General features: G+C 41.3%; 1 protein-coding gene across 1 annotated transcript in view; it reads right to left on the bottom strand.

Moving 5' to 3' along the window:
* Positions 1 to 3,879: 3,879 nt before the first annotated feature.
* LOC143292499 (LLGL scribble cell polarity complex component 2-like) overlaps positions 3,880 to 19,170 on the bottom strand; it is an 89,321-nt gene continuing 74,030 nt past the window's right edge. The window contains exons 34-39 of the mRNA XM_076602839.1: positions 17,871 to 17,976; positions 16,542 to 16,662; positions 15,817 to 16,056; positions 15,297 to 15,431; positions 13,503 to 13,603; positions 3,880 to 11,836 (exon numbers count right to left, since the gene is read on the bottom strand). Of these exons, the coding sequence (XP_076458954.1) occupies positions 11,832 to 11,836; positions 13,503 to 13,603; positions 15,297 to 15,431; positions 15,817 to 16,056; positions 16,542 to 16,662; positions 17,871 to 17,976 (708 nt within the window). The 3' untranslated portion in view covers positions 3,880 to 11,831. The remainder of the gene's footprint in view (positions 11,837 to 13,502; positions 13,604 to 15,296; positions 15,432 to 15,816; positions 16,057 to 16,541; positions 16,663 to 17,870; positions 17,977 to 19,170) is intronic.

The raw sequence follows: 19,170 nt of genomic DNA, 5'->3' as shown, positions 1-19,170 counted from the left end.
GAGTCTGTTGAATCGGATTTGAATGCAAAAATTCCAATGCTAAAAATGCGCCGTCTGACTCCAGCACAACGAAACACTGAACGCCATTGGCTGACTGCAGGCTGGACAATCTCGACACTGACGAAGCACTACACTGAGTCGGCTGTGGGCCAGACTGGAAGCCACTGGTGTCACAGCAGACAACGCACTGGACGACCAAGCCGAGCGAGGACAGCAGCCCAGGACCGCTTTACGGGAAATCTGAAACCGCTTCCTTTCAGCCTCATCCACAGTCCAGGCACTGAATGGAGTGCCATATGTATCCGACCAGACCGTCCGCAATCGACTGTACGCAGCTAGCCTGAACGCTCGAGGTCCGGTCAGAGGCCGACCTTATCCTCACATGGCTCCATCAGTCGCTTCGACCGCCTCCAGTGGGCCACCGATCGAGCATCGCTTCTGAACTCATGCCCGTGACTAGAACCACCTAAATCAGTGACGAATCACAATTCCTCTGCAACCTGACGTCACGACAGGAGACTTACCGAGAGCGCGCGCGCGTGTATGAGAGAGACAGAGACAGAGTGAGACAGTGACAGAGCTATGCGAGTTTGTGTGAATGGTTAATTTTCTCTCGCGCGCTAATTGCTCTCTCACACACGCACACACCGTTCTGTTAAAACCTATTAACCTTATGAAAGATTTTTTTTTTTTTTTTAATCATAACAAAATAACGCAGTGCATGCATCACGTTCTGTGACATGGGCGTGCAGGTGACAGGAAAAGGAGACTGTTCCATTCTGGTAAGTGGACTGTTCCATTCCTGGGTCCTAAAACTGAGGTCATATTACTTTAAAACATGGTAGAAGAGAAACGATCTACGTCAGTCAAACGCACGCACGCACGCTGCAAACCACACACACACGCGCGCACGCGCGCGCACAGTACCGGCACACACGCACACTGTGGCACGCACTTACACCGACGCACCCACGCCTCACACGCATTTGAAGTGATCTCATCTTATGTGTCTGTTCAAATTTGCATCCCACACAGTTCCCTGTTTAGGCCGAAATGGAATGAACCACTAAACCATTAAAAAGTTAAAGAAAAAAAAAAAAAAGAAAGAAAGAAAACTGGAATTATGATAGAATAAGGGAGACAAACCTGTAAGTTTTTGCCCAATTTTTCTGAGGTCGGTTTTTGAATGGGTACATTTGCAGGTACATTGGGGACATTTTAAAGTACACTGGGTTCAACATGGGTTGACAGTGGGTGCAAATTCATGAGTACATCAGTCGATGTTCGCTGCAATGTGTGTGTGTGTGTGTGTTCTGCGGTTTCTATTAATTTTGTTTTATGTGTATCGTAACACGGTGTGTGAATCAGTGCGTCAGTGTTTGTCAACAGTGTGTGTGTGTGTGTGTGTGTGTGCATGTTAATGTATGTGCGGGCGTGAAAGGTGTTGTGAACGTGAATGTGCAGACTTTAGTATTGCTTGTGTATACATATGTGTGCGTGCGTCAGTGTATGTGTGAACACATGTAAGTGCGAGCGTGCGTGCCGCGTGTGTACATGTGTGGATCATTCCATTGCTGCGATAATGGGTCAGGCTATTCTAAAACGTCGTGGATTTCCCATGCCTCTACCTCTGTTTTCACACACACACATACACACAAACACCGTCACAATGCACATACAAGCACTGCAGTGAAATACAATTTGACTTTGTGTGTTCTCACCCTGCTTGTTCGTTTGCATCCTATCTCCCCTGGTGAAAGAAATGGAATGATCCACAAAGCAAACAAAACAAAACAAAGCAAAAAACGAGGGAAAGCGAGCGTACAGTGGAAGGGAGACAACCCAGTCAAATTTTGCCCATTTTCTCTGAGGTTGTTTTTGGAAATGTACATTTGCCGTTACGTTGGAGACATCCCAGGTTCACTGGGTACATTCAACATTCATTGGGAGCATATTTGTAAGTGCATTATGTTTCGCTACAGTGTGTGTGTGTGTGTGTGCGCGCGCGCGCGTGCGTGTTTTTGTACAAGTGTGTGATCGAGTGCAGGTGTTTGTGTGTTTAGGTGGATGTTTGTGATTTGGTGCTGGTGTGCTTGGTCAGTGTGAGTGTACATGCGGAAGCGTATTTGTGAGTCATGCGACAATTTGGGACTGGTTTTGTATATCTTATATAGATATATATATATATATATATTTTTTTAAATGATATTAATTTAGATATAGCTATTGTTGTTCAGCTAACTACTGAGGCAAAATTGTCCACGTAACAAATTACAATTAACAAACTGTTTTGAGATAATTCAGCGTGGAATGTCTGCATCATTGACTTTGTACCTTTGACTTTGTTTTATTGTGCTACCTGTTGCAGTCAGTTGTCCAAGCTGTCTTCCAAAAGAATCCATTGACCAGTAAAACGATCTTCAGAAAGAAGAAATGCTCCGGCCTCTTTCATTCTGCTGCACTCTCTGTATATGAGAACTCAAATCGTTTCTCATTCAAGGATTAAGATTTTAGGCATGGCCTAATCTTCAAGTCTGTCCTGAGAGAGAGAGAGAGAGCACTGTGCGAGTGTTTGAGAGTGGTACACTTTCTCTCCCTTGCTCTCTCACTCATGAACACACCATTCTGCTGTCAGAACCTGTCATGTATACGCATGTGCACATTTGTGTATGTATACAAGTTTGTGTGCGCTTTTGTGTGTGTGTGTGTGTGTGTGTCTGCCAGTGTGCTTGCAATGCTATGTGCGAGTGTGTGTGTGTGTTTGTGTGCTGGCATGTCTGTGCTTGAATGTGTGCACATGCAAGTGGGCAATTCGAAGGGGAAGAAAAATAATGCAAGAAAATAACTCTGGAAAGCTCATCAGCCATATGTTAACAGAGAACTGGGAAATAAATTTTGCCTGTTGGTGAGGAGTATTATCCTTATGGGGAAAATTTTCAAGAATTTCACTCCAAAGTAAAATTTCAAATGATGAATGATGAATACAAGATGTCTGGTCTACAAGCATTTTGCCTTTCGTCTTGATATTTTCGTCTTGACCTGTGATCTCTGATCTTGATTTCCAATTGAGATTATACATTGTACCAGTCACAATAGTAAGTTTGATAAAAATTGGATGTAACTGAGAGGTCTGTCAGATTTTTCCCGATTGGATCATGCAGTGACCTTGGCGTTTCATCCTGTTCATCATACATATATGATGAATGGAAAGATCTTATTAAAAAACCATTATATTCTCACGGTTCCTAAACCATTTTTACATCAATTGTAGTATTTAGCAAGCATATAAAAAGCATAGCTGATTATATGTTTATTTTCAAACTGAATGAACCTTTTAAGATATCTATTCCCCTCCCCCATTCTTCTCCCCCTTCAATTTTCCCAGCAGATTCATGCTTTCTGAAAAATCACCTGAAGCCTTACAATTTTCCCAGCAGATTCATGCTTTCTGAAAAATCACCTGAAGCCTTACAATCTTCCCAGCAGAGTCATGCTTTCTGAAAAATCACCTGAAGCCTTACAATATTAAATATTGTGATCTGACTTCTGAAGAAAAAAAAATGCTATGTACAGGCATTGTATGTGCCTACTGGATGCATGCTTTTGAATATGTATGTTTCAAGTCTGTCAACTGGCACAAGTGAGAGATAGACTGACAACTGAATGCATGAGTGTGTGTGTGTGTGTGTGTGTGTGTGTGTGTGTGTGTGAATCTGTTGCAATTCTCTCAACTGGCACAGGTGAGAGATGGAATGACTACTGAATGCATGCTTGTGTGTGTGTGTGTGTGTGTGTGTGTGTGTGTGTGTGTTGCAAGTCTGTCAACTGGCACAGGTGAAAGATAGACTGACTTTCGGTGATAATACTTCTAACTTGAAATGCTTTTAAGCTTTTATTTGAAAGACTACACACTCCACAATAATACTGTTTCCATTGTACAAGAACAATTTATTCAAACACACACACACACAGGAGAAAAGGGCATGTGTGCAACAAGCACCACCACAAACTCACACATCACACACAAATAGGATGGGGGGAATGGTTAGTTACGATAAAATACATTTATTGCAAGAATATTTCCCCCTGTCATAAAAATTAGTTGTGAATTTATATTGTTATTTAACAGGCTGGTTAAAAGCAAATTGTAAAGTGTGACAACTGAAGCAAATGTATGGTGCTGAAGAAGACTTACGTCTCCTTTTCTGTGGGAAAAATAAAAACAAATTCAAAATATGTTTTGAGGAAAAAACAACAACCCTGTCAAGCCAGTTAGGCATTCAATCATCACATGAAACAGGAGAGATCACAACCTCAACCTCATGTGTAGCTTGCAACATGAACACATCACCACATCATCCTAAAGCCTGAAGCTTCATTTTTATCGGGCCTCTCTCAGTCATGAAAAAATACCCACCCCCCAAAAAACACCACCACAACAAAAACTGCAAGTTCATCATCAACTGATTAATCATACCACTTGTAATGGTACTAGTAAAAATTAATGATAAACATTAAATTATAAGAATAATAATAATGACAGTTATTAAAAATATAATAAAAATCCTTTGTCTTTGAATCTGCACCAGTATAACGACTTCCCATCCTTTCCCCCTCTCCCAGAAAATACAGAGGGGTGATGGAACATCAGGTGGGGGAGTGGGGGGGACTGGGGGAGGGGGGGAGGGAACCAGAATTTCTTAATGCTTACAAAAACCATCAGTACCCAACTTTCCCCACCTCACAGTTTAACATATGACAGGAGCAGACAGGAGGCCAATGAAAAGACAGTTGGGAGTCAGAAGAGGACAAACGAGCAGTACAATAATGAGGAAGAACAAGTGAGAACCAGTAACAAACATCATATTACATGAAGACAGACACAAAAGAAAGAAAAAAAGGCCATCAGCACACAGAATGTAGATCACGTAGAAAGCAAAATACCAGGTCAAAGGAGAAAGAGAGAAACTGGACAAAGCAGGAGATGGAAAACAAAAATCCAGATGCAAGCAAAGAGATCTCTCAGACCAGGAACTTTAACAATAAAAAAACAAAAAAAGAAAAAGAAAAAAAAAAAAAAGAGGAAAAAATGAAATGCAAACAAAGCAAGAAAGTGAGGACAGAAAAGAAATGTGAAGAATCAGCTCCTACAACAAGAAACAAGTCGACAGAAAGAGAAGAAAAAGCTTCTCAGTTGGCACAATCCTGCAGCAGTTTAGAAAATGACATGGGGGAGACGGCATGACAGTCGAGAGAAAAACAAGGTGTCTCATGACTTCACATTAAATCTTTATCATCATAACTAAAAAGATATTTCTAAATTGTCATGACACAAAAGGGTCAAAGCAATAACAAGTCGCTGTGGTAAAATATTGACCTACCATGTGGAAACATGAAAAAGAGAAAAGGCTTCATGATGGAGATTAACGACGTAAGAATATGTAAACAGACTGATGCAACAACAACAATGAAAACACTTTATACTTCATCTTGTCTAAATGAGAAGACTGATGCTGTTGGCAGTTCCATCCATGCAGATTTGGCCAGGGTACATGACAGATTTTTAGACCATTGGCGCAGTGAATTCATATCAACATTGTCTAGGGCTCACCACAGAAAGGTTGGGCCCTATCTCTCCTTCCTCTGTTTCAACCTTCCCCATCTTAAGTCAGGTTCCCATACATGCCTGGATGCAGTGTGAAAATCAGAGTGAAGTGCCTTTCCCAAGGACATGGATGGAGTGTGAAAATCAGAGTAAAGTGCCTTTCCCAAGGACATGGATGCAGTGTGAAAATCAGAGTGAAGTGCCTTTCCCAAGGACATGGATGGAGTGTGAAAATCAGAGGAAAGTGCCTTTCCCAAGGACATGGATGGAGTGTGAAAATCAGAGGAAAGTGCCTTTCCCAAGGACATGGATGGAGTGTGAAAATCAGAGTAAAGTGCCTTTCCCAAGGACATGGAGTGTGAAAATCAGAGTAAAGTGCCTTTCCCAAGGACATGGATGCAGTGTGAAAATCAGAGTAAAGTGCCTTTCCCAAGGACATGGATGGAGTGTGAAAATCAGAGGAAAGTGCCTTTCCCAAGGACATGGATGGAGTGTGAAAATCAGAGTAAAGTGCCTTTCCCAAGGACACAATGCCGAGGCCTCAAACCCTGATGACTGGAGAAAAACACTGGATCAGTAACCAGCACTAACCAATTCTGCCACAGTGCCTCCTTTAACCTTTTTACATGATAGTCAGGATGCTGAACTTCAGCATCACTGATACCATAAACAGAAAGACTGAGTATGCTACACTTGTAATGTGATCGATGTCTGATACCCCATCAAACTGAGTGCACTCATCTATAGATGTATTTCATTTCATTCACAGAGATTATCTGTTTGTCAATGGTGGCAGTTTATAGAACAATGTTTCAGACGAAGAAGTCATTGTTTTCTTTCTGAGTAATTTCCAAGTCTTCATGAACAACCGCACTTTTCTCATCAATATGCACCACTGGTCTGAAATTGTCCGACCATTTCAGAATGTTTTCATGAATTTATCAATTTAAATGTCTCCAACCGTGTAAGTCCATAATAAAAACAATTCAAACTCTTCTTCTGACACTTCTTGCACTATTCTTGTTCTACATCTTTTCAAACTCACTAACCAGGTAATATATGAAAAACAGATTAGTATGTCAAAAAACAACAACAAAAAAGGATGGAGACAGACACACAATATACCAGTAAATTAAGTTTTCATACAATGTTAGACTTCCAATTCAGCTATTTGAAGACACAGGTCATCTACCACATGACACCCTGTGTGAACTGTTCATTGTGCTGAAGTCAGAATGATTCAACAGGCCCATGGAGTTAACTGTCCCAACAACCCTTATGTCCACAACCTGATTCGTTAACAAACTGGCTCACCTGTTCCCTCCAAGTGTCATTCAGTTCATTACATGTCACATGAAATAGGTCTAGCTCCTATGCTCCAAAGGAATAATACACTATAGAAGTCAGCAAAGCTTAATGTAGATATCCAAGTACATATGAGGCAAAAGCAGGGGAAAAAAGAAAAAAAAGGATAAAAAATGACTGATTAAAAAGCAAATACAGAAAGGCAAAATGGGCTGACATTACTATTTTCTTTCCTCTATTCAGGCTGACTATCGGAACCCAATTTGTCATATGCTACTGCTGTAAACTGCCTTTCATGCAGGTCTCAGTCTTCAATGATAAAACATATCATATTTATGGCATTTCAAACTCTGGATACTTAATTTGGTACCACCATTTCCATTCCAAATACATACACAAGTAAAATGATTCATTTTTCAATCTGATTTTCCCACCCCTTTATATAAATAACACAGATTCAACCGTCAGAGTAGAAGAGAAAAAATGAAGATATGAACTGTGTGTGTGTGTACAAAGGATCTGATGATGGATAAAAACAAAGCAATAGAAAACAGATCCTTTGCAAAAAGGGCAATACACTAAAAGGAAGAAAGAATAATAAGACTGAGTGGCATACTGCAGATTGAAAATGTTTGAATTATTACAGTATGTATATATTCTTTTGTTAAATCATTAATGTCTGTCATGATTCTGATCTTTCTAAAATAAATTTATGCTTCTGCCAATGGAGTGAAAAATGAGTTTCAATGAAACGAATGAAGAACACAAAGTGATCACACTACAGTTCAGCACAAAGCGTTGACACAGTGTATTCATTCAGTGGGAAAAGAGGGGTTACAAATTTGCTCTCTTGCTGCCACTTGATGCAAACCATTCTATATCAGTCCCAACAAACACATTCCAGAAATTGATGCAAAATCAGTTAGCACATCAACTAAACATGGACCAATGATTTATCCAGCAACAATACAAAACCTTGGATCTACAGCATTGTACAACACAGAAGGCAACACTTGGAACACTTCACTTAAACAAAACAAAAAATGTGCACCATGGATTGTAAATCAATCGCACAAAACACTGAACACATATGACACAGCTAAGCATGGTGCACTTCATTGTTTGGGGGTCCCATGTGACTTTGTTTAATTGAGTTCAACCATTAAATGGCAAGGATAATAATAATAAAAAAAAGTGTACTGTGTAAGGACTAAGGTGCACCAATAGCCCTTGAGGCTGGAGGATGTCAGTTCAGATTCCACCACAAAATTCACTTTAACATTTGACATCTGACTTCAAGGGACCTGGAATTTGTATCCTGCAAGGTGATGATTTGTTTCTACATATGACTAAACAGTACTTAGACCATATGTTGTTGTTTAGTAAACTGGCAATTGCTGTTCTCTGAAAATCAATGTCCACTTTCTTCCACTGGGCAAGGGTTAACAGTGATTAACCACTTGTATTTACTCCACTGATGTGTACCAGTGGATTAATAATTATAACAATGAAAATAATTAATAACTTCTACAGAGCACACCTAAAAAATTTACCAGACTTCTGCATGCTTTACATGATCAATCGTTCATTAAAAATACAAACGTTTTTGGTAAATTAGAAAAAAAAGAAGTTTATAACTGGGACTGTTTCTTCAACATCATGAGCTATAATGAACTTTCCTACTGCTTCCAAGCTTGCTCTACATGTAGTCAATCTATCATGAATACAAATTAATCAAATCAGCTCAGCCTGTAAATTTCATAACTCACAATACCGCTACAGTGTATTTACCAATATTTCCATTATCACTTGCAACATCAGACAGTTTGATCAGTTTTACTATTCAAGCTATGATGATCACATACATCACCACAATAATATCTGTCCATTTAACTTCAGTCTTCCACTGCTGTACAGTGCACTGTTATATTTTCCTTCCTACCTTCTACTGGACACCACAATTTATCTTGAGCACAGTAGATGGGGTTTGAGATAAGAGCTGATGCAGTTCTGTAATTTACAGCCCAATAGTGTACATTGATAACTCTGTTTACCGATACTTTGTGTTCCAAATAGAAAAACATCCACAGTGATCTTTCCTGTTCCCAGAAAGTATAGATTTATATACACACCTGCTGTCTTCTGAGTTATCAGATCTCCAATACTGATCACTACTTTCCCTCTGCACAATCCAGAAAGAAGCAGTGCTGTAAAGGTTGATCACAGGATTTGGGTGCACAAAGCACTATAAATACCTCCCCCCCCCACGCCCCCCCACCCCCAGCAGGATCTGGGTGCACAAAGTACTGTAAATACCCCCCACCCCCCGTCCTGACGATCTGGGCACACAAAGCACTGTAAATACCCCCACTGGATCTGGGTACACAAAGTACTGTCATTAAACCCGCAGAATCTGGGTGCACAAAGTACTGTAAATACCCCCACAGGAGGGTTCACAAAGCACTGTAAATACCCCCAAAAGGATTTAGTTCACAACCATCACCAAAATCTTACCTATCCTCCAACCAACAGTGGGATCATCAATCAAGGGAACTTTGGAATAAAAAGAGGCAATACCTTCTCTTCCATGACATCTTCATATTGGGCGAAAAGAAAACCAACATGAGGAGGATCCCACATGTGAGGGGCTCAGCACGGAGGTGGTGACACGACAAGCCTGCAGGCCCACAGCACTAGCCCCTCTGATCAGTGCTCTGTACACCAGCCCACAGACATCCGTCAGCCCAGGGGAACAATGGCCCCAACAGGCAAAGGAAGGAAGCTTGTTTCTAATGGACTGTGTAAGTCACATTTCTCCTTTTATCTAGAGGCAAACAAGCTTCATAAAAACAAAAAAACAAAAGTAAAATACAGCCTTCCAAAAAAAAATTAATAAAGAAAAAAAAAAGAACTGCCCATTCCAAATATTCTTGAGGAGGAAGAAGGGGGTGCAAGGAGGAAGGAACTCTTACAATCTTACGATGGCCTTCATTCACCAACAGAGGCTAGCAGTTTAAACCTTTCAGTATCTGGTTTGTTTGGGTGATATTTTTCTCCTCTGGAAAATTCCCTTTCTAAATTACACATCATTTATTCTTATCATAAAAACAAACAAAAAAAACCCCACAGATCTTTCATGTATCTAATTTTTATTTTTCAAACCTAAAAAACAACAACACTAAAAAAACCTCTTTCATATTTCACTGGAGAGATACGATAACTAATTTTCTTTCTTTCTGTTTGTGTCTGCTGTGACTGTGCACAGATTTGTAGCATCACCAGCAGTAAACCTATTCCCATGAAGTAAAACACAATGTCTACAACCTGAGAATAATCAATGGTGACTGATCCTGCTGATCAGATGATCAACAGCAGGATGTATTATGGGGCAGGATAAACGCCTCACAAACATGCATAAGGAATGTTCTACATAACAATAGGTTCTGCCTTCAAAACACACTCCACAAGCTTTCATATCCAGCATACTTAAGGTGGCCACATCATTGTCAAATGACCATGGTTCATCATCGTATTTATAGTCAACACCAATATGCGTAAAATAGTTTGGTGTTCAGTCATAGGTATTTCTCTTCTCTCTCTCTCACACACACACCAACTAGATGCACCACTCTGGTCGGACTAAAGGCCACAATCATGATCATTAGCAGTTAATTTCAAAAACATTGACAAAGTGCAAAGAAAAATTCGTAATTAAAAATGACAAAACAAAGTCACTATTGCAACAGTTAAAACTTAAAGCGCTGAAGCAGTTCACTTCACATCACATACAGTTAAAGCACATCAACGTGCAGACAGGTACACACAACACACTGATATGAAATCCATGAGTGAGCAAAACCAATCAGCGCTCCTCACACAGTGTCTCCTGAAGCTCTGTCGATGAAGGACCCACATCACCAATGATACACCAATTACTGTTCAACAACGCAGGTGCTGACAATATATGGACAGGTTCTGATAACAACAACAAACACATGTTCGCTGACACCAGGGATAAGCAGGAATGCTTCACGGGACTGGACACAAGACCTTGTGGGTCACATCCACACAGCTCCCCCTCTTGACAGTCAGGGAACTGTGCTTGGCACGCTTAGTCTTTCCTCTCTGGTGGCAGTGCTGCTGTTGAACCTGTTGAATTGATAAATCCCTTCTCCAAATCCCACCACCATTATCCTGGTTGTGAAGAACCCTGATGGAATGTATCATGTGGAAGAGGAAATGTGTCAAGCAGAAATGTCCAGTAGGATCATGGCAGTATTACCAAGCTGAAATGTGTTGGCCGGTACATCCTATCCATCACTTTGCATCTTTCACCTCTCCACCACGTCACTGCTGCTCACACACACTCTCTGGGCAGCAAAACCTGACTCCAGGCCAGCTTGCTGATTGCATGCAGCCTTCCCCCCTCCCCTCCACTCTTCCCCATGATTTCCCCAGTCCCCTCCCCTTTGCCGTCACACATACACTCCATTCATTCCATTGCACTGGGAAGCACAGCAAGCACCCACAACCTTGATGCACAGCTGCAGCAAGCACACCACCTGCTGAAGCCTTGTTTTTGCTGGTGTCCTGTGGTCCTGACCCCCATCAGGGGACACCCCCCACCCCCCTAACCCACACCCTCCAAATCCCCAAGTCACACAGTGTTGAAGGGTGCAGCCTCCCATCAATCACAAAGCACACACAGCACACCTCTTTCTTTCAAAGCACCGTCTGCACAGCTCATGTGGTCACTGATGACCAGCTGGAAGAGAAGTCTCTCCTTCACTGCATGGCCACACTGATGTATTCACTGCTAACTCCTGTCTCCTGTTGTGCTGCAGGCTGTCAGCCCCATCACCATCACCACACCACTGGCAATGGAGGCAGCAGCCATTCCCACCCTGGTCCACTGGGGGGGTTAGGCTGCAAACAAAGAAGTGTTCACTGTTAGTCAAACCGTTACCCATCAAAGTGTTCACTGTTAGTCAAACCATTACACATCCCTAATGGTACAGAATGTGCGGTTTTCCATAATAAAAGCTATAATACTCTAATGAAAGGGTTATACTCTTTCAAAAATTTTTATTCAACTGCTTTAAAGAGCAAGTTAATGCCAATAAAAAAAACAACATTGTCTGCTACTACAGACGGCTTAGGCACATCAATATGTTCAAAACCAATTTGCTACAGCAAAAACTGACAGCACAATGTGTACTTTTTCCCTTTTCTTGGATGAAAGGACATTTTCAGGACCAGCATGTGTCCTGAGAGTTCCTTCCTATTCTTCAACTCATTCCCTGGCAATCCTCCTTTGTCAGGAAAGGCTTGAGACAAGCCCCTAGCTTTAACACACAGATGGAAAAAAGCCCACAGGCTTTAAAAAAATGAAAAGCTAACTGCAAAATTTTACAAGCCTAAAACATATGAGAATCATTCTTAACTTATCACGACATTCCCCCACCCATAAAAATGACTTGTAACATTTAATATATCATCTAACATATCTCTTTTCTGTTTCTTTAAATAATGAAGTACTAACTTAAAAGTAATCACATGGTCCATACAGACTGCTGAAAACTTAATTCAAGGAGATTTCAAGGAACATTATAAAAAGGAAATTTTCTATCTAAAATTAAGTTTAAATAACATACTTACCGTGACCCACTAGTGCAGACTCCGGCAGGGGTCTGACATTCCTGTCCTGTGCAAACTACTATCCACCTATGCGGAGAAAACGAAAGTAGCTACGGCCGATAACCTCCCGGAAGTAGGTAACCTCCCCTTTGCCCCCCTGACTAGCGCCCTCTTTTTCCGGCAGCCATCATGACTCCTGTTCCTGTGCTCTTCATATGGTTAAATTTTTTTTTCGCAATACACTGCTAATCTGCCAAAATATTTCTCAGCAAAAATAATACATACATGTATCAGAAATCTATGCCTCCATTGAACCTATCTTTTAAATTGTTGCTTGCTGCCAACAGCCACGCTGTTAATTTTGTGTGATTAACAATCTTGAGCACTCCGAGATACCAACTCCTGTCAAGTGTTTGTAGGATAAATCAGAAAATCTGGTAGGAACATTTTGGATTTGGTAGGAACACTCAAGACTCCATGACTGACTTCTCTGTTTCAAGCTACTTGTTCCTTCCTTGCACTCCATAGCTTAATCCACCAGGCAAAGACGCTCTTTGACTGACACGCAACTTGATTTAGCCATGTTCTCTCTTGTTTGGGCAAACAATTAAGCTGATTGGTCCATTCAATGCTGTTTCAATGTAAACACACACATGATTAGCTGAGCATCATCATGTGAGATCAAGATTAGTTGTGACTGCTCTGGTCTCGTGATCGATAGGTCGAGAGCATCTGAGTAATGATACGACAGGAAAGCCTGTGACCATACTATGTAGTTGAAAATGAACTCCTCGGGCCAATTTTAAAGTTGGTATAACGTCGGAACAAACTGCGATCAAGCATAACAAAATATGGTGAAATCGTAACAATTGGCATCTCGAAGCACTCTCGCCAACACAACAAAAACAATTTTCAGACCAGTTTACCACTGACCCCCACCAGGCGCATCTTTTACCTGACACTTCTGGGGGCAAAGGTGAAGGTGCTGTCACGGTGACCATAGGGGTGTCTGCGGTGATGGTGGCAGTGACCTGGCTACTGTTGGCAGTTTCTGCCCTGCACACATGGTTCACACTGCCCAGCTCATTTTAACCCCCTGTGTTCTCTGCCCTCTGTGTCTTCACCTCTCTGCTCCTTTGTCTACTTTTACAACGTTTGGACTCTTCAACTCATCAACATATCAAACAAATGCAAGTTTTATGTCAACTCATTTTTAAAACAATGCTCACCATATATATCTAAACTGATTAAAGGATATGGAAACAAACACCCAAGAACAAATAAAACAAACAAACAAAATAGTCATGCTCGCCTTATATATATATATATAAACTATGGAAACAAACACCCAAGAATCATGCTCGCCTTATATATCTAAACTTGCAGCCTTGTGGGCTAGTTGGCCTTTGGGAAACATCCCAACGCCGACGGTCCTAAAACCCTCTTGGCCGAGAGAGTGGGGATGTACTTGGGCAAGACACTCTCCACTATAATCAAATTCTAGCCCAGATAGTTGGAACAGCAGTTGCCTCCTCTGCTGTTCTGATGGTCATAGTCGGATACGACTGACTATCATATATATATATATATATATATATATGGAAACAAACACCCAAGAATCATGCTCGCCTTATATATCTAAACTATGGAAACCAACACCCAAAAATCATGCTCGCCTTATCTAAACTATGGAAACAAACACCCAAGAATCATGCTCGCCTTATCTAAACTATGGAAACAAACACCCAAGAACAAAACAAAAATAAATAATCGGTCACCATAGCAAATGGTTAACGTTGCAACAGGGAGGCCATGGTTTCGAGCCATAGCAAAGGAGGATTTTTTCAGCCCCTGGGTGGCTCATACCAAGAGCTGAGTGTGCTATGGGTTCAAATGGAAAGTCTGGGACCACACAGTTGAAGATTACCCACTTCACAAATATGTCTTTGGGAATGTTGCTTTAAATTTCCTGACCAACACTGCAGGTGTCTCAATACCAGGAAATATTATGAAAGGAGACAGCCTTGTCACATGGTCCCAAATCTAAACTGGACCGCTATCAAACGTCAAAAGAAAAGACAAAAAAACAAACAAAAAACAAAAACAACAAAAAAAAAAACCTATCCAAGATTCTGTGGCCTTTCCTTCCTTGATCTCATGGTGACCTCAGTTTCAACCACCCTCCACTTCCACTCGCCTGGGGCGAGTTCCTGTCAAGGTGTTTGATGTTAGCAGAGCTAAGAGCTAAGTGCAGCTGTCACTGGAACAATGTTGTGGCAGTCTTCACTCTGGTGGGGTCAAACACTCAGGCTGGATCCACTACTAAGCAACTACTGTCGTCAGTAAAAACTTTGTAAGGGGTGTCCTGTTTAAGTTGAATCAGAACAGGCACTTCGGAACATCTGTAAATGACTTGGCAGCGGTGCAGGGTCTCTTCTGGTGTGAGACCTAACAAGGATAGCTCCCTATGGACTGATGCTGACAAGAGTGTAGCAGATGAACCAAGGTGTAGCTGTGTATGGGGGAATCAGAATGTGTGTCATAGGTTAAATAACAATGAAATAACAATAAAAAAAACCAATAATTTTTTTTTAAAAAGATCATTATAGCATACCCATTTAACATGTGACCTTCACAAGCCTTAAAAATATACATTTGTAACGAAACGCCAGTCAGTATGACAGTCATTGGAAAGAATGCCAATATATATTTCAGACTGGTTTGCCCTGACACGGATGAGAGAACTTACACGTGATCACGCACGCTGTCGATGGTGATATCAGCAGAGGAGGAGTCCATGCGGGAGTCATTGGCATGGCTGTCGCCAGACGTGATGTCAGATGTGTCATATGTTGTTGGCTCCCCCCCCGCCTCGCTGTCTTCACTGCACATCACACAAACCACTTCTTCTTCTTCTTCCTTCATGGGCTGCAGCTCCCACATTCACTCTTATGTACATGTGAGGCTTACATGTACGATGTGCTTTTACCGTGCAAGTCTGGCAGCCATACTCCATTATCAAGGGTGAGCATTCTGGGAATGTTCGCTTTTCCTTGACACACAGAAAGAAATTAAACATCTTTATTGTGCATATTTGATCTTCTGCACATATGCTGACAAAGGGGATTGGAGAAACTGATTCCATCTTCATCCCACCAGGCACCCATACCAGGATGAAACCCAGGGACTCTCAAAGTTCCGAAACTAAGCACTCAGCGACAGCACAACTGACCAGTACATACCACCCCCATGCACACACCACCACTCACCCGTGTTCCTCTGCCTGTAGTTGTTCAGGAACCGGGGCCACCTCCTGGTCCTGTTCAGGTGAGGGGGGCGTGATCTCCACCACGGGTTCCGCCACTTCTGGCCGCATGCCCTCACTGAGCTCCACCAGGCAGACAGGGCTGGCTGAAGAGGAGGTGGACAGCGACACCTGGCTGAATTCCGAGGGCGACTGCAGGAAGTAGCCATTCCCATCTCGGGTGAAGACAAATGAGGCGATCCCACTGCAACACAGCAAGGGGGAGGGGGGGGATGCTTTCAAACCAAACCACCTGTTTGGGGGTATACATACTCTTGTGCTACAACTGCATTACACCTGTTCGCTCTCTCTCCCCCCTTGCATGACAACTGATTGCTGAAGCAACTCCTTTTCAAAAGCTGCTAACTGAAAAATAATAACTTCTTGATCTGATCTTCTGAGACTCTGGAATGCATGGTTAATTCCTTATAAAAAAAGTCATATCGCATTAACCTTCTCATGGATCTATAGCTTGAACGGAAATATAAACAGCTAAGTGACCACTGAATCCATTCTGAGCCATTGTGCCTGCTTCAATAGGCATGCATGTTAACAGAGAAAAATCACATGCTTTTCATGAATATGTAAAGGAAATTCATCAAAACAAATTAAAAGTAGATTAGATGTCAATCACATTCATCAAAACAAATGAATTCATAAGCATCCATACGACACCAACGGTCCACTCACTTGATATCTTCCCGCCGGAGAGCAGGGGAGATCATCTGCCGCCTCAGAGACACAACAGAGTACACGCCCAGCTCTCCCAGGTTGTTGAGACTGGCGATGTCGTGCTCACTATAGTTGTCTCCTGCTGAACAGCACATCACATTTTCAAAATAACTGAGTTCTGTAACAGAGTTCCAGCGTTCTACTGACTGTTTACTGTCAGTCCCAGTGCATGCACCCACATCACCACACCAGTTCACATTAGCAGTACAAGGCTGATAGCTGAAAGGAAATGACCTACTCTGTTTCTCCCTGTCTTCCAGAATATCTGAAGATTGTTCATATCCCTTGGACATGTTTGGTCTGTTCTGTCTGACTCACAGGCAGTGGAAAATTCTCAAGCTGCCTGCTGACACGAGAGATCAAAATAGCACTGTCCAGCTTGGATCAATCTTGACTCATTTCTCGAAGATTTATGGCCTTTTAAGTGGCTCTGGAAATAATGAAATATACGGGCAGTGTGGAAAAAAGCCACTGTAGTGTTGAGGATGACAAATCAGGTGCGCATCTGAAGTCTGATTATAAGTCACCACCCGCTTCATGACACAAAGTGAAAGTAGCAGAGATGAAAGTGTTATGTCCCAGGCTGCTCTGAATAAGGTCAGGGGTAAAATGATAGTGAACATGAACCAGCTGCCAGCACCACCACTATGATTTTAGTGTAGTGTTGGAAGGGAATAGGGGTGATGAAAGAGGTGGTCAATCAAACTGGCCACCTGTGGAGGATGAAGAGGAGGTGGTCTGTTGGCTGTGTGCCAACACACAGCTTGCTGGCCAATTTCTTTCTGATCAAGCACTGGGATAATAGTGGACCACATTTGTGGTCCACCCAACTAAAACCAAATTTGACTGGAAATCCTAGAACTGCCTTCTCCTACCTGGAAATCCTGGAACCTCCACCTCCAACAATTATACAATGAAATTAACTTTAACATCTACTTAAAAGTACAATGTATTAACATTCATCATGCAAAATTTTGAATGGATTTTTGTACTTCGATTAAAACCCTGATATTTTCCTAGGCATACAGGAATTATAAAATTGTTAAAATGTTCTGCATGAAAGGGATTAATCTTAATGTGGTTTTCCTTAATGATGGGCACCACAAATATAATTTTTTCATCTGTGAGATAGAAAGAAAGGCATGGCGATAAGTAATCTGCAGAGAATAGCTTCCTCTCTATTTTCAAAGGCAGTAACAGGGACTTACTAGTTTCGGTTGACACAAACACATATTTATGTAAAAAAACAAAACAAAAAAAAACACACACAAACACTAAAAAACTCACCACTTTTACTCCTGAAGCTGACAAAGGCAACACGTCGAAGGCGAGAGCCATCCAGGGCAGTTATCTTGTTTTTCCACCGTGGCTTCAGGGCAGGAAGGGTAAAGGCCTGCAGAACACAACAGTTAACCATGGCGTGTAACAAACACATAACCACTGCCATGGTATGAATGCTTCAGTGGCAGCACAGCCAACTCACAAATAATTATTTTAACCCTTTGGCTGCCAGGAAAATAAGATTCAAGTGAAATCTACTTGCCAGGGTTTTTTCCACAAAATAGGTATATATTTTTGAATAATTATCTGTGTTTTGTTATTGGAAGGAGACCCATAAAAGTATACATTTTCTGATATGTAAATGAATAAAGAATACAAAATACATGATGCTTTCTAATTTTGTATTTTTCCAAAGACATGCATTTGTTTTGAAATCGGTGTTTTGTTTTTTGTCAGATTTTCAACTCGTTCATAACGAACATCAGTCTGGTCATTTACACAGTAATATAATATTTTCTGGAAAATGGATTGTAATTGTACAAATTATATTAGAAAAACAAAAAGAGAGACGAAAACAAGATTTATTGTGACTGCTCAAAGTAAGTAATAACAACATACATGTGATTGTCCAGTCATTTCAGTCAAATCAGCTTTCTTGAAAAAATCATCAAGTCAGACCCAAGAACTGTTTTGTTTCAAACACATTTGAATTTGTCCATGCTGACAATTTAGAGTACTGTTTTCTGCCTTCTTGGATTAGCATAAACCTGCTGGAGTGTCTACTGTGTATACAAATTGGTTTCTTCAACAAATGTCTGATTTAAGTTATCATCCAGAGCTTCCTACAGTTGGTTTGCTTAGAAAGTCCACAGGACTCCCACTCAGGAATTCTAGGGAGTCCTCATGGGGTTCTACAGAGTCTGATCAGTCGCAGGTCAAGAAACCATTCTTTCATCCAAACACATCACACGCTCGCTTTCAATCAGTTCACATGCGCACACACTGAATGAGTGAAAGAGATAGACACACTCGCAAACACTCACAAACACTCTCTGAACTCAGAGAAAGAGAGACACACATGCACACATACAAAGAGAGATATACATACACACACACAAGAGAGAGAGAGAGAGAGTGAGAGAGAAATACATATATATATATATATATATATATATATATATATATATATATATACACACACACATACAGACACACACATCACTCACCCCCCTCACACACACACACAGACAGATGGACATGCATACAATGAGTGAGACAGAAAGATTGAGAGGAGTGAACCACTGAA

Source organism: Babylonia areolata, chromosome 18 (assembly GCF_041734735.1).
Source record: "Babylonia areolata isolate BAREFJ2019XMU chromosome 18, ASM4173473v1, whole genome shotgun sequence".
NCBI lineage: Eukaryota > Metazoa > Mollusca > Gastropoda > Neogastropoda > Buccinidae > Babylonia > Babylonia areolata.
This window is presented reverse-complemented; position numbering and strand designations above follow the sequence as displayed.